Genomic DNA, 26,774 nt, shown 5'->3' with positions numbered 1-26,774 from the left:
ATGTAGCACCAGTTATGTCACCCAAAGATCTCTGAAGGGACGCTTTAAAGCCTGGATTTTGGTTATTGTTCTTTGCCATCTTTATCAGTCACCGGAATTTAATTGGGTTAAAGGGGAGGAGATGGAGTGAGACCAACAAACACAGCAAACTGAATGTGACAGGCCGAGACAACTGTCAGTCAATCAAACACTGCCCAGAGCAAACTTCTCTTATAAGCATTAAAATTACCTCAGTGGGACAAGGGTTGTCAAAATTAAAGTCGATAGGTCATTACAGCAATTGAAAATAAAATAATTCAATGGTTCATTGACTGTATAAAACTAGAGAGTCACAGCTTTCTAAAAAGCTAGTGACCAGCCAGACTGTAAGCAGCAGCCATCCAGGAGACATAGTGCAAAAATTCAACAATACAGTATAGCCAGGCAAAATGCCATATAGGAGATGATCTAGGTTAGCTTTTACTTTCACTTTTGCTTGTGAGCGTGTTTCCAAACAAAGTATATACCTTTAATTAATCGTGGGTGTGTTTTGGGCCTGATGTAAATTTGAGCAGAGTATCATCTCCTTTAAAAGCCAGGTTGCACCTAGTGTACAGCTATTTTCATTGTGGATTTAGCAAGTTAAACACAGTTAAACTTTTATCCACTGTGACAATAAATGGCACTGCGCTGCTCCCTGTGCGTAAATGCACTGAGTGTAGGAGTCGGACAGCAGCTCTGCACCTGTGCTACGTTCACATTTTAGAGAAGGTAATTAATATTTTTTCTCATTAATGATGTATTATTTCACCCACTCGCAATCCATCCATGCATCCCTTTGTGTGTAACAAAAGAGTGTATGCCCGTTGTGAACCCAACTATATAGGTACATGTTACAATCTAAATAATGCACCCTTTAAATAGCAGACATATACAGCACCATTCTGACTTTAGACCAGGTTTTTGTTGTTCAGTTGAACGATAGCTGTCTTCTGCCTCAAAGTAGCAATACACCAACAATGTACATGACTAGACCTCATTCCAAGACCTAGACGTTCCCATAAAAAACATTCATCTCAAAAATTGATTTTGTCCTTATTCATTTTTTTAGTCCAGTTTAGAAACATAAAAAAAAACAGTGTCACAAGCATGAAAACATGGATTTTTTATAAGTTGGAGATGCACGCATGCATACAAGGTTGTCATGCGACACAGACGAGCATGTATATAATGATGAGAGGTGACTCAAACATGTAAATGCAGATCTCAAAGCATCACTGAAATCGAACCAGCGAGTTGCTCATATCTTGGTGCACTTGAGGGATGGTTTTACATATTCTATAATTCCTACGCCATGCGTTGTTTTCAGTTTTGTTTTAAAAGGTTGTTTGTAGATATGTGTTCGAGTGACAAATAACGTATAGGCAGTGACATTTGCAGTCTCAGCTCCCTGCAGAGAGTAGGAGGTAACCATGGTGATGTTGTTAGGTCATGATTAAGGTCATTAGTGTCCTTGTCAATGTGACAGAAAATGCCACCCACCACCCACATAAATGCTCATTATTATAATGCTTTACATAGCTAAATATAAACAGCCCAACAAAAACAAAGAAAGACAAACAGAAGCATGCGCATGTACAGAATTGCTACTTCTCTCCCACACAGTGTACTTATGTGCCCCACTCAGTAGGAGATGACAGTGCATATGTCCAGCGCAATGTTCAAAGCAGAGAAACATTAACCGCACACTCCCCTCCCCTTTCCCAACGCCTCCAAAACCATTACTTCTTCTCAGTAACGGCTTTCAGTGCAACATGCCTTGTGGCAGCAGCTAAAACACACAGAAGCCACAGAGATGGGCTTTGTTTTTATGCCAGGCCTCTACAATGGTCCTGTCATGCAAATATGCCCACACAGACATGCCCCGTCGTCGCCTGCAAAGTCCCCATGTTACAAAGCCAGCCTGGTGCTGTGCTCTCATTCACTCCGCCTGCCTTCACACTGATTTCAAACACGGATTATTTCACCACGCTGGCTGCTGTGAGTATGTTTCCATCCAAGTGTTCGTCAACGTTTTAACTAATTACTGAATGCTTATATTATATGGTGACATGCAAACATTTACGAGGGAGGATGACAAGATAAGACCATTTAAAGAGCGTCTAAAATAGTAGAATTTAATTGATGCTGATATGATATTTATGGTATGTTTTTCTTTTTTCTGTCACGCACATTATGAGGCATTTTGATCTTCCACCCTTAAAATTTCCCTATATTTGGGGGGGGGGTTCTCTGGTATGGAATAGTGGGTGGCAGCAACAAACTGAAGCTGTGTTTACACTGCGGTACATAATACAAGAAAACTGGACTTATATGCAAAAATGCAAAAATGCAAAATGCGCATTTAAGTGTAATGGAAACATACTTTTTATTTTAACCTTTATTTAACCAGGTTGGTCCCATTGAGATTAAGAATCTCTTTTTCAGGGGAGACCTGGCCAAGACAGTCAGCAGTGAAAAACACAAAGTTATAAGGAGAGGTGAAGTCTTTTGGCTGTAGTGCATTATGTCATCATGCTAGGATGATCACACCACGTGGATGCTGTGTGTCTTTCACTGTTGATGTTATATGTAAAGAAATGTAGCCATCATTAAAGGAGCAGTGTGCAGGATTTAGTGCGATCTATCTAAGATAGCAGATTGCAACCAGCTAAAAGTTTTCCCACTTGGAATTCCATCAGTGGTCCTTGTTTAGCAGTTTTTTATTGGGAGCCAAATTATCTACAAGGATCTATTCCTCCCCAAAACAAACCGATCAGGTGATTAAAAGCAGTAAAAAAAAAACTTTCTCTTTACAAATCAGTGCTTCTCTGGCACTGTTCAGCTTATTGCAGTTATCAGCAGAGGTCATTTCCTCTCTAAGACAAACCGGTAAAAACCCTGAATAAAGCAGTTTCACATTTAAATTCAGGGTTTTTCCAAAACTTTTTTGGCTTGTGACGGAGGGGCTGCTTGTTACAGTGGCTAAAGCAAAAACAGATGCAAATGGCCCTGTCTAGAGCCAGTGTCTGGTTTGTTCATTCTGGGCTACTTTAGAAACATCTAGTGCAACATGGTGGACAACAAGGAGCCTCTCCTTATGTAGACACAAACAGCTTAGTCTTAGGTGACAAAAACAAAAACAGACAATTCAGATTATTCAGGTGATTATAACCTAAAGAAAACATACACATTATTATATTCCATTTCTGCTAATATCCTCTAACTCCTACACACTGGACCTTTAAATCTAAATTCTTTGCACGTTACCCATACGGAAACACAGCAGTCTTTACACAGAGCCATCACAGTGGGGTTAATTGAGAAACACCACCATAGTTAGACTCTTCTCTACATTTTTTAATTGTTTCACTTCACCTCTTATTTTTTTTGAAACAGAAGGCGAGGGAGAGGTGGATTTAAAGCAAAACACCCAAGGCATCTTTCAGCGATTGAGGCGGTGAGTGTTAAATAAGTGATGACAATCTCGCACTTCCATGGAAGGGAACGAGGAAACCGTCACGCCCTCTGTGGTTGAAGACAGACACACAGAGATGTTACAGTGTAAAACAGCTCATCTCCCACGATACCTGTCTTTTAGTTTAACTTGGTTAGGAGAATAAATAAATCATTCAATATAATGGGAGAACAAAACATTACAAGGGATCACATTCCCTGACAAAAACACTAACACCCATAACACCATGCACATGATGAGGTGGAAAAATCTGCTCTTCACTTCTCTATTCAGCCTAGTTTGTTTCCTCCTGTCACTCCCTGTTTATTCTCAGCCCATTCCCAATTTATCAAATATCCAATTTCTGAACTCCCTTGGACGCATATTAAATGCCAACCACTATATCAGTATCTTTGGGAATGCTTCATTTCATGGGTCATTTATTCTCCAAATAATTTCCTATAAAGCAACTGATGAAGACAGGTACACTGCCAAATGGTGCTATTTGTTTGGCAAAATGAAGAAATTGCTCAATTGGTACATCTGGTAAGTATCTGCTATTTTTGACTATGACTTGACAGTAACTGTAAATTTCCAAAGATATTCTGAGAAAGAATATTTTCAAACATTTTGTGAAATGAAAATTCTACAGATTAATGATTGAAAGTATATTAAATGTATATTTTATTTGTTAAAGTGTATACCTTCCTGTAATTTTTAAACCATAAAGGATGACAGTCTTTTAATCCTTTACTAACTTTATGTAAAAGTAGCAAGACCACAATAGAAAAAAAATATTAAAGCTTTATTAGACCTAAACTAGTAGTTATTCTCTCTCATATATTAACATGTCAGCAGCACTTCCACATTAGCTGGTTGAGGTGGAGCTACTTAATTTACAACAAATTTGAGATCAACATTTATTTTGTAGGTTGAATGTTAAAGCTTGGGTATGCAACTTCATTTTGGCATCATTGGGCAAAAATCCCATAATAAACATTGAGCATATTTTAATGCAAGCAGACTAAGAGAACATGCTGGGAGTCTTTGGCTAATCACAGATTGTTTTAGAGAGAGGGCACTCCTATTGGCTGTTTTAGAAATGGAGATGCCTGTGAGCGACCCTTCAGTGAAAGCCTGATTCAGTGGTGGAGAAACCTGTGTTGGTAAAGAGTTGGTATTTTAGCTGTTTATCCTTCTGCTAACCAGAGCTAAAAGCTCATGACTGCGCCATCAAATTCATATTTATGTAACTAATGTCAGCTAGAGCCTCGACTAACAGTGTGTCCTCCGCCGTCCCTGGAGACCAACTCCCCATAAAGAGAGCAGATGCAGCTCTATATGGATCCCCAGTCAGCAGCTGCAGTAACCACAATCATGCAAATGCAAAACCCCAGCTCCAGAGAACCAGACAGCTCTTATTAAGCAATTTTCTGTTGCTGCCATTGCACAGGTTAGATTTGACCAGCCTGCTATGACCCTTGGTCATTGCAATGGCTGAATTCAGGCTGCTACAGCTGCGGATCAAAGGTCCACCTCCAAAGCTGCTGCCTGCATCTTTCCAGGGAAGCAGTCCACAGCAGCCAGAGTGAAGGTGGCGCAGCCAGAAGCTAATTCTTGTCCCATTTGTGGTCTGATGAACAGAGAACAAGCAGGGCAAGGAGGGGCTGATTAAATGCACTGCTCAGCTCTACAATTAGAATAGTCATCTGGTGGGAGGGACAAAGAGCAGAGAGCTGCAGGACCACAATGTATTTTCAAATTCCATCTTTTTTTTTAGCCTTTTCCTTTTTCTTACAAATTTAAAGAGTGTAGCAGTTACTTACTAGCTGTACCAATTCAGCATTTTCTCAGTTTTACCAAATAGGAAAACAGTTATATATTAGTTCATTTCTACAATATTATTTAGAATTATATGGACAAGAACAAAAAGTATTAGCATGCAATTGTTTGCAACCTTTACTACTATTTGGACCTACAGTTTTCATGAGTGTTTGTCCTCTTTGTGCTTGCCTGCGACCAGGGTTAAGATGTGTGCAAGTCTGAAACTGTGTAGCAGATGACATCATTGGGGTGTATAGGCAGTGTGCTGCCATCGTTTGTGGAGTTAATGTTTTCCAGCTGTACAGCCTCAGTCTCTATAATCCTCCTGTTTTTCTGCTGAACAACACTGACAGCGACAAAGTGGCAGTTATGTACAGTAGATTTGCAGGAGCTGGATACACATGTGTGCATGCAGCATACGCGTGTAGGTTAACTATTTAGACAAAAGACAAACATGAGCCATTTTACTGACTTCAAATACCTCAGCCAACTAGGCCAAGTAGGAAACCACAGTCCATTAAAACTCCTGCACACTGCCTTGTAAGCAGTTAGCTCTGCTATAGTTAGGTTCCCTGTAGCGCTGCAGGCTGACTCATGGCAGCAGTGTTTGATGTGGTGCAGAGCTTCACGGAGTTTACTTGGGAAAACACTCTCCTGTTCCCATGGTGACCACAACAGGAAGGATGCTGTCACTCAAGGATGCAGGGTTCTCAGCAAACTACGGTTTGGCCCCTGGCACTGACAACAAGAGAGACACGGGGTCAACCTCTTTCTGGCTGTACTAACCCCCTACTCTCACACAGCACGCATACATCGATGTTTCTCTCTGATGGGCTGCAGAGACGGAGAAAGTTAACTGACTGGACTGAAGAGAAAGGGTTCAAAAACTGAGCAGAGGAAAAAGGTCAGGAGGTGAAATATGGAGACTGCAAACTTTCAGACAAAGTTAATCTGAGGGTATTTTCTTATAAATTCAACTGCACATAATGTCATAATGTTATATACATATATATATACACACAATATATATGCACATATATATGCACACACACACACACACATATATAGACACAGTATATATGCACATATATATGCACACACACACACACACACACACACACACACACACATATATATATATATATATATATGTATACAAATATAGATGCCTCTATGCATTTGCACTATCATACCCCCTGCCAATTTAGTCTCAAATTCATCCTGATGTGCTGTTAGTAGTACTGTTCTCAGTAAAACCTCAGCCTGCGGATGCACCACCACAGCACCCGTCTCATGAACAAACAGGAAGGCAGACTTACTGTAGGTCTAACTGATACTCCAGAAGATATGAATCAAGATAAAATGTTTATCAAAATAATCTGCTAAGGAAGTGATTAGAGAGGGGTTTCGAGTCATCAGCCTCTCTGAACTCTGGAACTCCCTCCCACCAGACATACGTCATACGTCTTTCCGTTTTCAAATCTCAACTTAAAACACATCTTTTCAAACTTGCATATTCGGCATGATGCAGTAACACTAAACTTTTGTACTACTGTCTTCTTGACTTAATTGATCTGTTGTTATACTGTTGTTTTTTAACTCTGCCTTGAAAGGCACCTACAAATAAAATGCTATTTATTATTAAAACATTTCAGCAAAACTCCCGATTAATCTCACCCGTACCTGTGCATGTTTTTGTGATAAAAAATTTGACTCGTTTTCATGGCCTTAAGCGCTCATCATATTGTATTTTGTGATGTTGTTTCAGGTGGTTGTATATATTTATGCCATAACCCTGCTGTGCTGCAGCTGTGGCAAAATAGTGCTTGGAAAGTATTTGCTTTTGACTGTCATTTTTGATTCTGGAAAAAAGGTTCCACACAGCAGATGTAAGACTTTTCCGTTCAAGCACAACACTTTTGTTTGAGCTGGAGGGGTTTCTTCAATTCTGACTCATTTTGGTCCTGATTTTGTTGCTCCTCTAGAGCTTTTCCTTCCACTGTGTTATTTTTCTGTCTTTCTTTTTCACACAGGTTCGATTTGTTTTTGTTTTTGACCCCTCTGCAGGTGACTGCCGGTCACATGATGCACAGTGTTTTTGTTATCTGTTGAAGCACACTAATGGAGGAAATTATAAGCACTTGATGCAGCAGATCGCCATTCAAATGCAAAAAACCTGCAGAAATATTTTCATGTGGAATGCAACTGCAAATATGAATCAAAACCGTGAACCTCAGTCTAGCAAGATCATGTTGTGAACCTGAAGGCAGTGTGTAATATCTGGCTCCGAACTGAGCTCTCTCCCCGCAGGAGTGAACAGGAAGAGCAGAGTTCAGAGGCAAAGCACACTGCCAATGCCATCTAGTGCTGAGACCTGGAGACAGCAGGCTGTGTGGACGAGAGAGTGCCAGTCTCCACACCTCTCTGTGCAGCGTTTGCCCTCACTGCCACGTCTTTAATGAATGACCTCCAGGAGGCGCTCTGTGCCAGAGATACTATCTGATCCTCTGGCAGCTGGTTTGTTTAGAAAAGGAAGCTATTAAAATGTCTTTAACTGAGAACTAAAGTCCCGAGGCAGGAGGGATGTTGGGGGAGGGAGTACGAGAGGGGAGATGAGGTGGAGAATATGGGAGAGTTGAAGTTGGTGAGTAGCAACTGCCGGGAAGGGGGGGGGGGGCATTGTTAAAAATTTCCATCCATTCTCCTCAGATGCACCTTTCTCTTAAAATTCACCCACACACCCCCAACTACAACCAGCCTCACCTATTCTCCATCCAGCCATCCGTCTTACCTACCCTTCAAGAACTATCACACTCTTTTCCATGCAGTCTTTTTGCTTTTTTCAACAATTCAGAGATTTAAATTAAATAACTTTATTAAAAACACACAATTAGCGCATTAGGACAAATGTAGCTGGACAGGGGAGCAACTTTACATGGAAAGTATTCAAAGGGGAGAGGAAGCAGACATTACATTGCCATTAACATTAATATATAAAAATGCATTGTTTGATTATTGCATTATTTATGGAGCCATATGAAACAAAGTACATGTCAGAGATTGGTTTAAAATCAAAATCAGGGGATCCTCCAAGTAGTTCGATTGCCGAGTTATGAAGCCACCCAGATGTTAATACAGCTTGTCTTGTGGTTAATCTAATTATTAGAGTAATAACATTAAATAAATGCAATTTGCTCCATTTTCTTAAGACTTCATGATTATTGTAAATGAGGAGATTCATTTTTACGATATCGGTGGAGGCGGTCCTTGTATCAGGGAAACCTTTGGGAAACCAGCCAGACTTTCACAATGTGATGTTGCAAGTATATAGGAGTGCTTCGACGCTTCAGTTGTTACCATGGTAATTGATATCAAAATGAATATTATAATGCTACGTTTTATGTACACATACACGTATATAAATATATATATATATATATATATATATATATATATATATAGTTTGTGACTCCAACTTGTTCTCATCTAATGTCAGTCACAAGCAGTCGAGCAGATGCACGAGCAATTTGTCAAAAAAGTGTCCGGGATAGTTTTCAGACTTTGTGAAGACAACACCAAAAGTCCACGTGCCAGATAATGGCAGTTACAGTAACAACAGTAATGACAGCTTGTTGCCGTGTACCTGCATTTTTTAGTTCAACATTCACTCACTGATTCACACATTCATTAAACACATCATAATAGAAAATATGGACAAGTACTTTTTAGCACCCGTTCAGCAGCAAAAGCAGCAGAGTCACACAGAGCCGGTGCCTCATTAATTCACTCTCCCATGTGGCATCTCTCCATATCTCCCTGCTGTCCCCCCCCCCCCCCCCCCTCTCTCTCCTGTCCCGTCTTGGGCCTCAGCAGTTCCAGCATAGACGGCTGAGGTCACTGGCTTCTTATCCGCTCTGCAATAAATATTTGTGATAATACCCTTCCTTCTTAAGGTAGTAAAGCTGTTTTTGGTTATTGCGGTAACAGGGATGCAGTTTTAAATTCAGATTCAGTGTTGTTATATTGTTATTTTACGGTTCAAATGAGAAAAGCATCAGCACATGCTACAGGGAAGATTTAAGGTAACAGCAGAGAGCAGAGCAAAAGATCTGTCTTAAATCACGATTTCCAAGTCAGTTTATTTTTATTTATTTATTTTCCATCCAGGAGAACATTAATAAGAAACAGAAAGTCCCTTTTGCCAAAATAATAATCTGTTCATCAAAACCTGATATTACTGGAGCAAGCTCTGCAGCAACATAATAAATACCACTCCAGTATAGTAGTCATGATTCCTCTCTCAGCACTGCTATGTAGCCGTTGTTTCTCTGTGATCTTATCGGAGCCATTTACACAGCTGCTAGGCCTCTCCTGTTTCCTGTCCAGGTAAGAGCGTCTCCAACCAACAAGACAGTCCACATAGTCCTTCACGCCAGCCAAGTCAAACTCTGAAATACTCCCAACTCTCATCTACTTCCACTGGCTGTCTGAGCCTCTGACACTCAAAAACCGCAACTGCTCCTCGAGCAATTATCCCTAATGATTTCTGTTTCCTGTAACTCTGCTAGCTTGAGAAATGTGTCCTCACTCTGAACCTGCCATATTCATCCTAAATCATGCCCAGGCCAATATTTACTTTTATGAGGACATGCCAGAAACACATATAGCACAATGGATGCTATAGTTATAAGCTACTGTGAATAGCTTGAGTGAAAATTAATCATAAGACTTTATGCCAACCCCCAATCTACACCCTCACAGTGAAGAGAAAGCCCAGGAGAATGCCTATTTTGCAATAAATCATTCAGCTGCGACGCCTACATGTGACACCTACACAAAGCCTACATGTAACCTCTGTGCAACCTCTACACCAGCGCTAACTATCTACCAGACGCCCACTCAGCACAGCTCCTTCTCCCTGAGGTCCCAGTTTAGACCGGGGACGCAGCTGTTCTGAAGACTTTTCCTCATGCGTTTTCATATCTATTATCCTTCCTTACCTCCCCACATCCAAAATTTCTCCCCCTCCTTTTCACAGACTCAGAATCACTCCTCTGTCTCCCTCTCTGCCCTGTGCTTTTCCCCCCCTTCCTTATTTCTTCTGCAGATCCCCTTTCAGCTCTTTGGCTAACATCGCACACAGAATTGATGTTAGCAAAAACAAAGATACAAAGGCGGACATACTGAGCCAATGCAGAACCATTTAAATCCAAAACAGAAATCCTACCAACGCACGCCCTCTCTGACAGGAGCATCTACAAGCAGATAATCATGGATCTAAGTATTGTTTCTTCATCTTTAATACTTATTGAGCATTTTGGCAGGAGGCTATGTTTCCTGTGGGACTCAAGTCTGAGTGACACACTGATTGTGTCAGTCAGGGGAATAGCAATGAGTGGAACTGGCATCACTGAGTCAAATTCATTTCCACTCCTGGCTGAGAGCGAGTTTGGGCTTTTTGGGAGGGTGAATGAAAAGGAGTGCGCTGGACTTAGAGCACAAGGCCAAACGGGACCATCACAGAATAGAATGCAGCATAATAGTTGTTTCATCTAGATGGTCTTGTTTTCATAATTGTTGGAAACCAAAAATTGTTATTGAAAATAAAAATATGAATAATCATTACTGCCCCTGGTCAAGAAATAGTGTGACCCCCGAAAACCTTTTTGTGTCATTTTTGCACTATGGTTTTGGTCCAGATTAAATATAAAAAGAGACAATGTGTTAATTACTTAGCTTTGCAGGGCCTGACAAGCAGTTTTTATTACCTAATTGTGTTCCCCTGTTTTAGGTCTTTATGCTACGCTAAGCTAACAGATTGCTGTAGCCCCATATTTAGTGTGGTCTCAAGGTATTGATCCTCTCATCTAATTCTCAGCAAGAGAAAAATCCTCTTGTATTTTCCAAAATGTTATAATAATCCAATGAAGATACCATGCTGCTGGTTTTTTGGTTGGGTCATTGTTTTTTGCCGCCATTATCAGTTTACCAACATTTCTTAAAAACTGCGATCTCTGTACATTTAGGTCAGTAACAGGTTTCTAACATTGACTATTTGATCAGTCCAGTGTATTTCCAAGCCCTTAGAGAAATAATGTCAAAAACATACTGTGCTAGTAAGTCAGCATTGAGGAATACATCTTTTAATCAAGCATTTTGCAAACTAGCAGAACACAAACGCGGCCGTATCTTGAAACTACAGGCTTTTTTCCGCATGTTATCTTGTGGTATGACCAGTTATTCCAGCTATGTCTTCCTGTGGGCTGCTACTCAAGACACATTATCTGTAAATGAGAACTATCTGTTCTCTATCTAACAGAGCTCCAGGCTCTGCAGACAGAATAATGAGTTTACTTTTAATTTTGTGTATATGTTTGGACGGATAACTGGAGAGGGCGTGCTGGTGATGAATTATTGATAAAGGCTGGTTGTTTCTGTCTCTACCAGTCTTACTTTCCGACACCAGGACCAGGAGGACAGACACGGTCATACACGATTATTGGAGGGCCAGTCGGGTTGATCAAAGCCAGCAGGGAACGGTTAAGACAGGCAGAAGAAAAAGGGACAAAAAGATCTTAAAAGGATTCAACCGTGTAACAAAAACACAGTTCTGTTTTAAGAGTTGTAGACTTTGACGACGGCTTGTAGAAATGGTGGACACATTTCCTTTACATCCTTGTTTAATAAGATCCTGTACTTTCTGTCTGTGTCACCCTGTCCAGCAAGGGAAGATAATGGGGGAAAGTCCACATCACATATGACTGCCATGCAGTATGATTTAACAGGGCAAGGGCGGCAGGGCATGGGGGTCGGACGGTAATGGCAGTAACATATTCAGGCCTCCTACTCTGGAATGCAGAGTGAGGGAGAGACACAACACAGCAATTCACTCACAGAGAGTCACTGAACTATTCTTAGTCCAGTATGTGAAGTGGACCCCCCCCTCCATCACCCCTTCCCTGGGGGCCGTGCAAAGAGTCTGGATGGGCAAGTTGACATGGTGTCTATTAAGGTACGGGGCAGGATGGCGAAGCTGGATGTAGAGCTTTAGAGAAAGAGGATAAAAGTTAAGCTCTACTGAGGCAAAGCCCGGTCAGCTAAGTCTGAATGGAGCAGTTCACTGGCTGTGAAGCCTCTCCAAAGAGCCTATTGTAAACGTACATTGGCACAATGCATGGAGCCCCGGGGACCTCTCTCTCTCTCTCTCTCTCCGCCTCTCATGTGACCTCGCACAAACACTGGCATAAAAGGCAGACACGCACTTTCCCTCTATCCACTTCTCCTACCTAGACTAAACAGACCTTTTGTCCTCTGATACAGCTGGCAGGATGACACTACAAGGTTACATATATTGCAGCGAGTGAGGGGAAAAAATGAATTTTCTGTGCTCACACACACACACTAGTGAGATCAGTCTCATGCAGAGTTCAAACAGTGGGGGAATTCAGCAAGAGACAGTGTCACTAGTGACAGTGACAAGCTCAGATTTTTTCTCTGTGCTCTCGTCTCTTTGCTTTTATTTCACGGTCCTTTCTGAATGAGTCATTGAGAAGATGGGGACGGACACACAGCAAGGCCTGGTAGTGCACGGTCCTACTGTTATCGGGCTGAGTCGTCTGCAGCTCAGTCATAACAAATGTCAAAGAGCTATTCATCTCCTCTAATCCCCTTTTCTATTCTCCTGTCTGCATGTATATATACACACACACACACACCGGTGACACTAGAAGCATTCGCTCAACATGACAAGGAGTGAAAACTTAGGAGCTGGGTGAATGTATTTCAGTTGATTTTGAGCGAGAAGGAGGAAGTTCAAAGGAAGTGTAGGCAATTAGGGGATTCATATCGAGATGGAAAAGGTAAAAAAGTGGAGGAAAAGCAGAGACAAAGCAGAGCAGAAGGTAAAAAGTGAGAATGCAAGAGGGAGAAAGTAGAGCCAAGAAAAGAGCAGGAGACTGGGTGAGGGGAGGTTTGACAAGAGGAAGAGAATACGGATGTGTCACCCTGCTGATGAAATCTCTAAAGTGATATGAACACACATTTAGGTTCTGCCGCATGACGAAGGCGCCCCAAAGAACCGCACAGCATGGCTTCTCAGAAAAGCTGTGTGCTGAGTTGCTCAGAGATACGAAACACATGGTGCATGAGAGAGAGACAGAGCGAGCATGATGTCCTGTTCCACATCGTCAGAGTGAGAGAAAACGCAACCTAGGAGGTGACATTTCACAACGTGGTTTGACACATTGAGTATAAGATGTGAAAAACACCCAAACACAAAATGGAGAGAACAATTTAAGGTGTTACTCATCACATGTTTCAGCTACAACAGGTCACAAAACAGTGAACCCAAGAGGTGACACACATGCAAAAGAAATGATATACAAATTTAAGATTACATTTTTTTTTTAATGTACATCACTGCAATGGTTTTAGTATTTTGCTTTTTTTCATGTTGTGTGTCTGCTGAGCATGACTATAAAGTGCCATGTATCAGAGCTAATTTAGCGACTGTATAATGACGGTTTCCCCTGGGAAATCGTTAAGCAGAGGGGGTCATCATCCATCTTTTTTTGTGTTCAACCTCTCTATTAGATGACTGTCTAGACAGTCGCCATGCTCATATTTGTTGTTTGAAATCGCATCTCTAACTTATGTTTATATTATAACACAAGTGTTCATGAATCCCTGAAATTTCTGTTAAAGTTCTACTTCAAAGGACCAGTGTGTAGGATTTAGTGGCACCTAGCTGTGAGGATGCAGATTGCAACCGGCTGAAACTTCTCTCATGTGCCAAGCGTGAAAACCTAGTTAAGATTTCCTCAGTGTTCAGTGTTCAGGAGATTTTTACCGGGAGCCAAATTATCCACAAAGGTCTCTTCCTCTCCCAAACAAACGGACCAGGTGAATAAAACCAGTAAAAATACTGGATACAGCACTTTCACATTACAAATCAGTGTATCTTCGATGCTTCCTGTCACTGAGGGGCTGCTAACTATGGTGGCGGATGCCAAAAGGCAAAGGGCCGAATGCAGAGCCAGTGCTTGGTTTGTTCGTTCTGGGCTACTGTAGAAATATGGAGGTGCAACAAAGCAGACTCCATGTTCGAAAAGCCACTCTCTATGTAGATCAGCAGCTCATTCTCAGGAAACAAAACACAGTGATTCTTATCTTCAAGTGAATGTTACATACTAAAGAAAATACACTGATTATACTGCATTTAATTTCTGCCAGTATATCCTCCTAAATGCACCGTGGACCATCGACAGCACCACTGCAGTGTTAAAGGCCAGACGCTCCTTTCTTCATTGTGTTGCAGGAAGAGTCTCTGTTATTTAGTTTTATTTATATGGTTATACAATCAGGCTGCGGTATGATTTTCAAAACCCTAACTTATGTAAGAGAATAACTGTTTTGGCAAGCAGAGAGATGTTGGCTGTGTTGATTTGTGAAGCAGCTTTATATGCGACTTGATGGAAATAAAGACAACAGCACAGCACTTGTATTTTCTGCTCTGGAGTGTTGAGAATTCGACTTTCTTCAGGAACTGGAACACTTGCATGGGTGTCCACTGAGACCTCAAAAGTTGCTAGCACGCAAACTTATGATTATAGCACAAAGATACTCACAATTAATTCATATAAGACACTCTGAAATTAGCACTGTGCTCATACTGTACATGAAAACATAGCCATAGTGATACAATTGGTCAACCGCCTGCTAAATATGTGATTAGACACACAATTTTAAACACAAGACAAGAGTTTTCTTCTGCAGTAGAAACTACTAACTACTCTGGGAGATCTTTTGAATCTCTCACTTCCTTTTCTCACAGTTCCTCCCTCATTTTCCCTCCTTACAGTCTAGCTCTCTAAAATGATAAGACTCGTGATGTCTGACCCAATTATAAGCGTGATTCTGGCACCAGCTCTACTTCTGTCTCCTACCTTGGCCTGTCCAGATGTAATAAAAGAGCATCATGTGACAGAAATGCCAGGATCAGCATAGATCTCCCATTCAGGCTTGTTGTTTTTCAAGCAACAACCTCACAAGAGAGGAGTAAAAAAGATGAATTGATAAAAACAAAAAAAAAGGAAACAAGAGGTGATAAAAGATGGAGTGGGTGTCCAGAAAGCTAAAGGAGGTGGGCCATACCATTAAAAGAATGACTGAAGCAGCTATACAAAGCAGCAAAATTCATTTGAATACATAAGAATATAAGGGAGCATGGAAACAGACAAGCAACAGATGAGATGAAATGAAATATATTAACAGGCACAGCTGGGCAATGCTTTTATATTGTATGACATGACATGAAACAAGGTATCCTCTTAGATTTTAGATCTTGTGTTGTGTTTCCTAGTTTTAAAGGCTGCATTAGAGTAAACTGATGTAATTTTCTGAACTTTCCAGGCTCTTCAGGTGATCTTGTATTTATCTTTACCCACTTCGTTATTATGTCCACATTACTGATGAATTCAATATCGATATTGAGGAGTCTGGTCAAACAATATCATCATGATATTTAATTTTCTTTATATCGCCCAGCACTACAAATGGAAAAGTAGAGAGTAGCGCTTCCCGATCAAATTCCATCCTAATTGACCTTTCTCTGTTGCCGTGGTAACTGTGGCACGGCTATGGGAGAGTAGGCTAATTACTGGTAATCTAACTGGTTCCTCTGGGACAATTGATTTTCAGCATTATCAGTTTGACTAACTGACACGAGACGGCCATGTTGGTTGGTGCTGCACACTGCCAGTGCCTGATTAACGTGACACTGACGACACTGTGGTCCAATCAAGATAAAACCATGATGTCACAAATCTGAAGCGACCTATATGCATGCTACTAGATTTTTAGGCAGCCAAAATGGCTGGTTTTTTTAGAACAACCACAAGCACCACACACACACACACACACACACACAAGGACATACTATGCATGTATGCAAGACAAACTAACGGGCAGGTCAGCAGTCATGCACAATGCATCCCAGGCAGTCGGCATGATCCTTCATGAGGAGAGAGCGCAGTCAGACTGACAGCATGTCCCCCCAAACAACTACATACAACACATTGCTGGGGCACGCTGGGTAGACGTGCCCCCCGCCACCAAATGACTGCTGCATGCTGTCTGACACACATTTTAGCTCCAGACAAACAGACATGCCCAGTAGTGGTATTTTACTAGACGGACAGAAACATGTAAACAGAACATGACTAGTATAAGCCCAGAGGACAGAGAAATTAAGGCTGATGTGCATACACATTAATAGAAAGCAAAGAAAATTTAACTAATGTAATGTGACAAGCCAAAAACAGTCTCGTTTCCAGACAGAGAAAAAGGAGATCCTTAACAATCCGATTAAAAAATCCCATCTTTCCTCCTTTTCTCCACAAAGTGTAAATTGAGATGAGTTACATAACAAATGGGATAAAGCATGAATGAGTGAAAAATAAAAAGGCAAGCTAAAGGGAGGTCTATGACATAAGAACACTTTTTCAATACAAGCTTTGGATCATAAAAATGGAAAAATACAGGAAGGAAAAGCACTTGAACTTGAACCTTCTTTCTGTATGTTGGAGTGTAAGTGTGTGTGTTCACATTTTAGTGTGAAGGCCAAAGAACACACAATGATCTCTGGCAAGAGGAGCATGCACATGAGCATGGAGGTGAACCGCACTGGTAAAGGACCACCACACCAAAGGGTTTTGCATGTTAAAGCCCATTACCTCTAAGTCACATATATTTTACATCACTGTCAGCCAGTTTCCAAAGCGCTACATGCATTTTTAGATTGATTTCATACCTTCCAGGCAGTTGTTAAAGTAGAAGAGACCCCACTGACGGAGTTATCAGAATGATTTGTTTGGTCCATAAAATGTCAGAAAATGGTGAAGCATTTAAATATCTTGCAGAAACCAGTTCTATTAAAGAAGCTGGAATCAGATGATTTTTTAGGTCTTTGAAAATTACTCAGACCAATAAATTGACTGTCAGATTAGCTTGGTGATTAATTTTATTGTTGAAAACTAATCGATTGTTGATTAATAGCTGCAGCTTTATCAAGAATATTTTGATAATTTAATTGTCTCAAGTAATCTATCAAGCAAAAGTGTGAAAACAATTTTACTCTTTTGCGTGTCTCAAATGTATGAATTTGCGCTGGGAATGTGCATTTTCAAAATTTTCTTACATATTGTATGTACATTTGACAGTAATCAATAACATAATGATTAATCAATAATAAAGATCATTTTTAGCTGCAGCCACAGCGAGAGCTGGGTATCGATACTCAATACCTTTAAGGTATTTACCAAATTTTGCAATACCAAGAAGTATTGCAATTTCTCCAGTCAAGTAAACTGCATTCAATCCTTTTTGTGCCAGGTATTTGATCTGAAAAATGTACACTACCTTATTCACTTTATGGGTATCCAGTGAAGTACACTATTAGTATCAGTATCATTAAAGCGTACTGGTACTGGTTTCATAATATTTTAAAGCCACAGCCAGTATTGTATGAAAAAAAATAAATAAATGCAGAGACTTGAAATGACCAGTGGCAAACAATCAGCAGTAGTCAGCAGCAATTAAAAAAAAAATACAGTGATTTCTAGTTAAAAAGCTAAATCTGGAGAATAACTGGTAAGATATAATGATTACATACATCACTGGTTTCACATTATAGGACTGCAGGTCCAGGTCTATGACTACACAACAGACACTAATTTGTAACCAAATGGAAAATTCCTGGTGAAAGCCTGGTGACTGGGATCAGGCAAAAATAGCCAAAACGTGATCAGGCATGAAGATAGTACCATAAGGGCACCAAGGATGCCAGCTCACGGAGCAGCATTACCTGGTGCCAAAGGAAAGACGATGATACAACACCAAACATTAGAATGCCATGTGGAAAATGCAATATGGCCCTCAGCAATGAATGAGGGTGACTGCATACAAGCAACCCTGTGCTACTGGGCAAATAAACTCTGAGCTACAGACGGATGCAGGGTGGGCATGTTGGCCCAAATCTCTGGCTGTGTGGTTAGTGTGGCTGGCATCCTCCAGGCATGGTATGACATGTGGTTCATCCCAGCAGGCAGCGAGCGTCACAACAAGAATGGCACTTGTGTCTACCGTGCTCTGCCTGCTCACTTTAGCTGAGAGTCACAGTAAACACTCCTCTGTGATGCCAATAATCTGCAGTTATTGGTCTAAAATACTGTTTATTTTGCTGTTAATGTGATTTCTATACTGCACTTTAGGAGTGTTTCATACAAAGCCTTCTTCATTATCTTTTTTAGCATGTGTCAGTCTATTTTTATGTTTAATTTCATTGTTATTTGGTGTCCAGCAGCTCAGAGCCAGACTAAGGCCAGAAAAGATGTAATGGAAAAGAGATCTCATGGTCACTGAAGCAACAAACTGTACTTTTTTTCTAAACCGAAACTCAACCACCATTACATCCTTCATTCTTGTATCTATCTACCCTTCCATGCTCCCTGCATATTTGGAGACGGGTGGGCCGACCGCTATGAGACACAGTGAAGTAGTCAGAAAGCAGTGATTGCTTTCACAGAGCACTTCATCAGAGGAAAATGCAGCATACACCAGGGGGATTTACCAGGTATCATATATGCTATACACTTATGAGTGCACACACACTTCAGAAACTGATCTAACCTGACCGTGGGAGCCATGCAGAGCACTGTAACGGTAAGAAACAGAGGAAAACAGTGTCAGAAGCAACTCAAACACAGAAGAATCTTAAACAGTGAAGACATGGAGAGGTGGGGAATGAAATCAGGAGGGGTGGGGGGGTGACGTTAAGTAAATGAGGAAAAAATAGCTACTCTGAAAAGAGAGAGGGGGTCAGTGAGAGACAGAAAGAGGCTCACGCTCCATTGAATGTTATGCCATAGGGCCTGATTCTGCTGACCTGGTTTCTTTCACCAACAAAGGCCACGCGTTAACAGCACACTCACAAAAAAACGTCCACACACATGCTCACAACGCCTATGGACATTTACACGCCCACTTAGCCTAAACGCTAGCACACAAGCGTTACACCTACACATTTACACACATGCTTACTCTCCAGTCCAGCCCCCCCCCTTTTCTTTTTCTCTCCACATTCCTGCATCCTGTATCTGCACATAGAATGACTTCAAGTAATTATTTATAGCTTTTATTTCCATCTTTAGAGACACTGCTTTTTCATGACTCAAGTAGGAGGTGAAACTAACCACTCAGTTTATCGCACCACAGGTTGACAAAGACAAAATAGCAGGCATCTTTGCACACACTGATATAGAGCAAAGTGTAAGTCATTGTTTTCAACTTCAGTTCTCACCTTTAAAAAACAGCTTCACACTTTTCTAGAAGTTGGTTAGGTGTTCGGGTGAATTCTGCATGTGGGTGGGCGATATGTCAACATATGCGTGTGGGAGAACAGAATCTTGCTAATCAACATGTCATGCAGTTTACACTGTGATATTTGTACTTTTTAGGCTATTGTTGGCAATGATGGACCTATTTACGTGATTTTTGCATCATGGCAATAATGTGCCTTAAAATGAGGTATTTTATAACTTGATTAGATATTATTTCATCCACAAACAATTACTCAATTAATCATCTGGAAAATGTATTGCATCGCAATATATAGTATATCTATATATCAGAAATGTCTCTGATACTGTCTAAAATGCTGAATTGGGTTTGGGCGAGTATATGATATGCATTGATCCTATACCAGGTTATTTCAGCAAATAACCTGGTATAGGATTGGTTCACACCGAGAAATCTCACAAAAATGTTTTCATGAAAAAAAAAGTTTTCATGTAAATCAGCTCTTCTTTTCTGCTCTAAAAAAGCAGCCTACACACCACATTGCACTATGCAGCCACAGGCAACTACTGTTAAAGAGCAAGCAAAGAAGAACTGTGAAACACTATGGTGGTAAGTAGTGTAACATTAGCTGCTAGGATTTAAGAGGATATATTGGCAGAAATGGAATATAATATAATAACTTTTTTGTGTGTATATAATGACGGAGATCACCATGTGGCAAGACCATGTCTCTACAGTAGCCCTGAACAGACAAACCAAACACTTGCCCTAGTAAGGGCCACTCGCGTTTTCACATCAGCCACCATAGTTAACAGCACCTCTGCAATGAGAGCATTGGAGAATCGGAGATTTTTTAATATAAAACTGCTTTATTCAGTGTTTTTACTTGTTTACATCATGTGATATGTTTGTTTTAGAGAGGAAGATATAATTTGACTTCCAGTAAAAACCTCCTGGACAACGATCTTACGTGAAGAAGTTTTAGCTGGTTAAAATCTGCAATCCTCATGGCTATATGTCACAAAATCCCCCTAAATCTTACACACTGTTCCTTTCAGTCTGTGTTTTCCCTGAAGTGAAGTAGGCCTGTACAGCACAATCGGATGAGTGTACACCATATATAAGAGGGGACTTTAATGACAAGTATACAAACATGTTTGACTTTTACTAGTGTTTAATTAGCATAACTGTTCATGTGTAATACTGTAAAAGGTGGTGATAATGAAGGGACATCAGGCAACAAAAGTGACTACTGCGTGTTCTCACTAATGGTCTATTTCTCTCCATTTATCTCTGCTTATCTCTCACTTCCTTTCTTTAGTGTCTTTGCTTGAAACTGCAGACTCACGGTCTTCAGCTGCAGTGCTACTGGGCAAGGCACTGAAGCTCAGTGTGTTAGTTCTGCAGTGCATCAGTGTACTAAATGATACCAACACAAGGTGACTCGCCAGTCAATTTCTACACCCAGTAAGAGAATCAATAAACACTATTCTGTTGTACTCTATTTGGTGACATGACATCTGCATATTGTCACAGTAAACCTGTGCTCTTAGGGCTCTTGCTCTACTATTGTATTCATTTCCATTCAGCCGAGCCAGCGTCAGTGGTAGCATCTGGCTGCTCGTGGAAAATTTTACTCTTTTTTTTTTTTCCTCTTCACATCAATCAATTTTCACTGTGCTCTGTTACGCATGTGTCCCACTGACACAGTAACACCAGAGTGAAGAGGATGTAGAGTAGCAGCAAAGAGACTCTAGTGGAGTGACCTTTCTCTATGCTAATCTACAGCACACACGTAAGAGCTAAGGTAGATGATTTGTCCTCTACCGGATAAATCAAAAGGGCATCATCCAAACACAAATCCTTGTCCTTGTGTGTGTCTGTGCATGTATAAGTGTGCATGTGGCTGGTTTTTCCTGGATTACCCCTCCTCCCACTATTTTATGTGTCAATCAGAGCCTCTCATTATAAGGCGTGACACACCCACTGGAGCATACATTTCACAACTCGCAACGTTAAAATAGGCTGATATGAGAATTGGTCGTAAATCAAACCCAGCTGGTCGAATTAATCCACATCTCTATGTCTTTTCTGTCCCTCCCTCCATCTTTCCCTGTGCACCGCTGGGCAGATGTAAACCGCTGCCTGTGTCATGCCGCATCCCACTACCCTACTACCAAGCTGCTATTTACTGCATTTCATTCACCCGAGCCAGCCACACTGAAATAAACTCCAACCCACAGGGGAATACGATAGGCTCTAACACTTTATAGCCACACAACCAACCAATAAGCAGCTTCTTTTTAACAGTAAAAAAAAGAAATGTGGCGATTGTTGCATGTACTGATCCATTTTATTGAATTGTGCCCCGTGCAGGATCAACAGACAGCGGCTGAGCAGCGGTGCTGCACTGTGCTGCAAAGAAAGATGCAACATGAATGCCAATATCAGATCTGCCGGGGCCACGGCGCAGTGGTGCGGAGTCTGCTACAAATGTGACCAAATCTAATTCACTCCCAGATGCAAAGATTTGCCGGAGCTCAGAGCAGTTAAAGCGTCGGGCCCACAGGTGGTGATGCGTTTTTCCACTACCACCATGTTTTTACCATTCATACGGGGTGTACTCACCGTCACTGCGGAGTGTCTGACTGCGTTGCACGCCGTCTGCCGGATCTCCGCCGCGGTCCCCGGTTTCAGCAGGTTCTTGGTGAATCTCCGGGTCGATTCGGCTGCCATCTCCTCATCTGAGCGGTCACCGAGCACGATTCAGCCTGCTAATTTCCGCTGCAGTCACACCGACCTGCTGGCCCTCGCTCCAAACATAAGCCAACCGATCTGTGTTTACACACACACACATACATACGCACGCACACACGCTTCATACACACCGTCCACACACGCAGCGCGCGCGGAGTGCAGAGGATGCCTGTGCGCTGAAATGGATGTAAAACTCGGGTGAATTACTAACACTATTTCCGGTTTTGACTTTCATATTAAAATATCTTTGGTGAACCCGAGCGAGATGGGTGTTTGACTGAAAGTGGGGCATTTATTTTGAAGGCCGAAAGAGTAGTTATTCTATCTCGCCTCTCGCCTTTGGCCAACTTCATATGTGAAATAATTTTCACATTGTTGGTCACTGATTTTTTATTTCCATTAACAGATATATATAAAACCTATTTTATTTTATTTTATTTTATTTTGTTTTATTTTGTTTTATTTTATTTTATTTTATTTTATTTTATTTTATTTTATTTCAAAATAGGGCCTACAGATAAATACGCCATTTAACAGTAGTCTAGCGGTCTAACCGACTTACAATGATTTGACCAGGGTTTTGAGTCTGTGCTGTATATATCATACGTCTCAAGGGGAGCCCTGAAATGTCAGATTTTTATCAGCAGTCCAGTCACGACCAAGGAAGGATGGAGCAGTTTTTACAGTAGGCTACAATATGTGAGACACGCATGCCAACAGCGACACGTGGCGTCAGGAAATGGTTAAGACATTTTGAAACAGACAGCATCCTCTCTGAGTGAACTTTTATATATATGAGATATGGATATGAGAGCGTGAACACTAGGCCTAGTCACTTATTTCAAAAAATGTTTAATAATAACTGTATGATTTATAAAAAATAAATTAATTAATTAGTTTAAAAAAATGTGACCAACTATTTTATTGATTTTCATCACAACTTGCAGGTATAAATCAAGCAATAAGTGCTGTCAATATGACATCGATATAAATATCAATAATAACAAATGAAATGCATATTTTACATACCCTTAACAAATAGCTAGAATAACAAAATAAATATCATAACCCTCCTACTATGACAGAGACAACAACAGATACAAAGACGCAAAAATAAATAAATAACATACACCTGCATCTTTTCAAAGTTCCCCAATGGGTCTTTCTCCCGCTTCCATTACACATATATAAAGTTTCTTGCATGTACACTATAAAATAAATAAATTGATAGATGTAAAGAAAAAGTATGAATACAAATTCATATCATATTTCTAGCTAAGCTGACTGCCTCCTCCCATGCTTCAAGCATAACATGTCCTGCACCATTCAGCTCCACAGATAAAATCTAATTAAAGAATAAATCCACTGTTGAGTGGAAAGAGTGTGTGGTGGTTGCCACCTGACCTCCAACATCTTTTCAGCAGCCTTTGAGTACAGTTAAAGATTTTTTTTATGAATTTGATTAAGATAGTTTGGATTATATTTGCTGACGTTTTTAGATCCACTGTTGAGATAGTACCCAGAATATACACAAATAGCACTTGAAAATATTACAAAAATGAAGAAGCATCAGCTTCGCCACAGAGACAATGTAGATAATTGGTAAACAAATATCTCCCAAAATCAATTATTTTGACTTTAACAAACAGTTTATACATATCTTCCTCTCCTTTAATAATTTCCTATAATGAGTGAAACAGCACTCCTCTGGCATAATGGCTTTTTCACCTAAAATATTTTGATAATCATATTTTAGTGCACTGTATATATGTAATATGAGAATTTGCTAACAAGAAGCAAGAACTATACTGTGTACCGTATTGTAAAAACGGAGGTTGAAAAAACTGAGATGAAATGGTAAAAGTAAGTAGTGTTGATGAACCAGGATTCTGTTGCTGTGTTGTCTTTTTCTCGCCTAAAATATTTTCACACAGTTTACCATTTAAGACTGTAACATAGAATGGCAGTGGATGAGTAAAACTCAAAGGCTATGGTAAAACCAGAGGGTGGCAGTAATGCAACTTAAAAATACCAACTGCTGTAAAAACCAAGAAGAAGAAGAAGAAGAAGAAGAAGCATTCTGGGAGTTGTAGGTTTTCTACCTCTTGATCAAAAGGAAATACCACATTCCTTTTGCTCTGTTTTCTCTAGTCGTGTAGCACCAATGTTTTTAAAGCAGACCTCATGGTGCACAGACAGGTCTTTTCACAGTTTTATGCTAAGACCATGTTTCCAGCAGTGAATTAGACAACTTCTTCATCTTCACTCTTTAAGCTAAGTTTGTTTCCCAGAGTTGCTAATCACAGGCCTATCAGCTGTGGTTTTTAAGACTGGTTGGCTAGCAGTGAAGAAAGAGGAGACTTGTGCTGTCGAAAAACAAAAGAGACAACAAAAAGACAATTGCTGCAACAAGTGCAGTCGGACATTTCTTGACATGGACATTCCTACTTAACTGCATTACAGAAAGTTGACTGGACTTCAGTGACAAACAAGGTGAGTCAACCACAACACCTGTATTGTGTCTCTTTGCTTGCTGCTTTTTTCCCTGGTGGTGTTTATAAACTCGCTGCTGTGTGCTTGCTGATGTTATGGATTAATTATGTAACTGTATCTTATTTGCTGTTGTTTGGTAGCATAACACAGTCAGTGGTGAAAGTGGCTGCAGGGCTTTGAATCTCTTTTCTTCAGTTAAGCATTTCACCTGTTGACTGTGTGTGATTTTTGAATGAGTCCGTGCAAAAGGCCTGCTAGTTGCTTGTGAGAGCTTTTTATTCTTGTTACGTTTTGTGTTTTTATCCAAGTATAAAAGTCGTGTGTATGTGTGATATGTGCATTTGCAGCTGAGTGCAGAGGCTTTTTTTGATGTGGCTTATATTTTGTATGCTAAGACAATTAAGAAATGCACATAAGTCATGCATTGTTTCCTTTAAATGTGATTGTCCTGCGGTTAACTGATTGCATGTTCTGGTGCCTGTTCACCACAATGGTCAAATAACATTGTCTTACTTTATACAGTGTTTCTTTTAATGATCTGTCGGACTTGGCTACTGAACAGCTTCACTGCTTTAATGAGTGCTCATTTTCAAAGCTGATTCAACTGAGCCCTTAAATACAGCAGCTGGCCCCAGCCTGGCCCCTGTTGTTTTTAGTACTAGCACTTAACCTTTACTGAATGGGCCCTTGGGCACATTTACCTAAAAGGATACCCTTGTTCTACCTGCTGTACTTATGTAGCTCCCACCCACCCTCGCAAATCATGACAGTGGCATGATGGTGGCGTCTTTGTTGTGAAATTTTCAAAGTCTTCGTAGACTGAACCCTTTGACGCTGCAACAGGTAAAAGTTAATAATAGTAATTAACAGCCCCATCACACGAACCCCTGTGGCCACATATTTATCTTACTTATAGCGAAGAACATAATGATGTTGAGCGGATAATATGTGAAGGCCCAAATGTAAGGTCAAAGTCTGTAGGAAACGTACGCCCAGAGACCAGTTTATTAATCACATAAGGTAAATCAGACGGCATAGGTTTTGTTTCAACATTAGGAGGGGCACATATTGGGGGATTTGGGGACATCAAATGATCATCAAACACTTAATTTCCTGACATTTGCAATTGATTTTGTCTGCACCAATTTGTGCTTCTTTTTTTTTTTACGGCGTAAATGTGTTTGATATTGTCAAAATGCTACTTTCATGTTCTAAATGGTTTACACTGCCTTACTTTGGTTCACCTAATATACTGGCAACTTAATATAAAATTGTGATATCAAATATGACCTCTGGGTGGCAGTAACACATCAGGCATTGCCTTAGATAAGCCTGTGCATGTGATCACAATAAACCTTCGATAAACAACACATGATATCTGATATTTAACAACAAAAAACTATAAATCTTTCAGTGAGTTCACAAAGATGGCTTTGAGAATATGCATTTCTCTTGTCATACTTATTAAGCCATCTGAAACGGATAAAAATGTATTCTGTATCCATACGAATATGACCCTACACTTATTGGCCACTTCAGGATGACTTCCCACTTCTGTAATGAGTGTTATTTAGTAGATAAAATGCACAGACAGGGTTGCAAGGTTCAATTACTTTTTGAGGTAAAAGTTATTTAAGTGTCTTTTAACATGGCTTTACCAATAACACTGCAAACCTTGACTGCAGGAGATCATAAAGCATTTTTGCTTCTGCTAAGATACAATTGCATTTTTGTTTAATTCAGATTTTGTAGAATCTTTCCATTGTTGCTTGCCTGTGGCTATTCTTTATTACTATCTATTTGGGCCACAACCACGTTAGTTTGCAGACACTGCTGCAACTTCCACACAAAGAACTGTCTCAATTTGCCT

General features: G+C 40.4%; 1 protein-coding gene and 1 long non-coding RNA gene across 3 annotated transcripts in view; one reads left to right on the top strand and one right to left on the bottom strand.

The window, feature by feature from the left end:
* The window catches only part of dock10 (dedicator of cytokinesis 10), a 77,484-nt gene extending 54,884 nt beyond the window's left edge, over nt 1-22,600 (bottom strand). The window contains exon 1 of the mRNA XM_088078948.1: nt 22,283-22,600. Within this exon, the coding sequence (XP_087935074.1) occupies nt 22,283-22,390 (108 nt within the window). The 5' untranslated portion in view covers nt 22,391-22,600. The remainder of the gene's footprint in view (nt 1-22,282) is intronic.
* A 1,889-nt stretch (nt 22,601-24,489) lies between these two features.
* The window catches only part of LOC148189358 (uncharacterized), a 101,383-nt gene continuing 99,098 nt past the window's right edge, over nt 24,490-26,774 (top strand). For both annotated transcript variants that reach the window (XR_015776813.1, XR_015776812.1), the window contains exon 1: nt 24,490-24,904. This is a non-coding gene — a long non-coding RNA (uncharacterized LOC148189358). The remainder of the gene's footprint in view (nt 24,905-26,774) is intronic.

This window comes from Plectropomus leopardus, chromosome 6 (assembly GCF_026936395.1).
Source record: "Plectropomus leopardus strain MGB_pleo_1.0 chromosome 6, ASM2693639v1, whole genome shotgun sequence".
Lineage (NCBI taxonomy): Eukaryota > Metazoa > Chordata > Actinopteri > Perciformes > Serranidae > Plectropomus > Plectropomus leopardus.
Note: the sequence above shows the minus strand (reverse complement) of the source record. Positions and strands in the feature narration are given on the sequence as shown.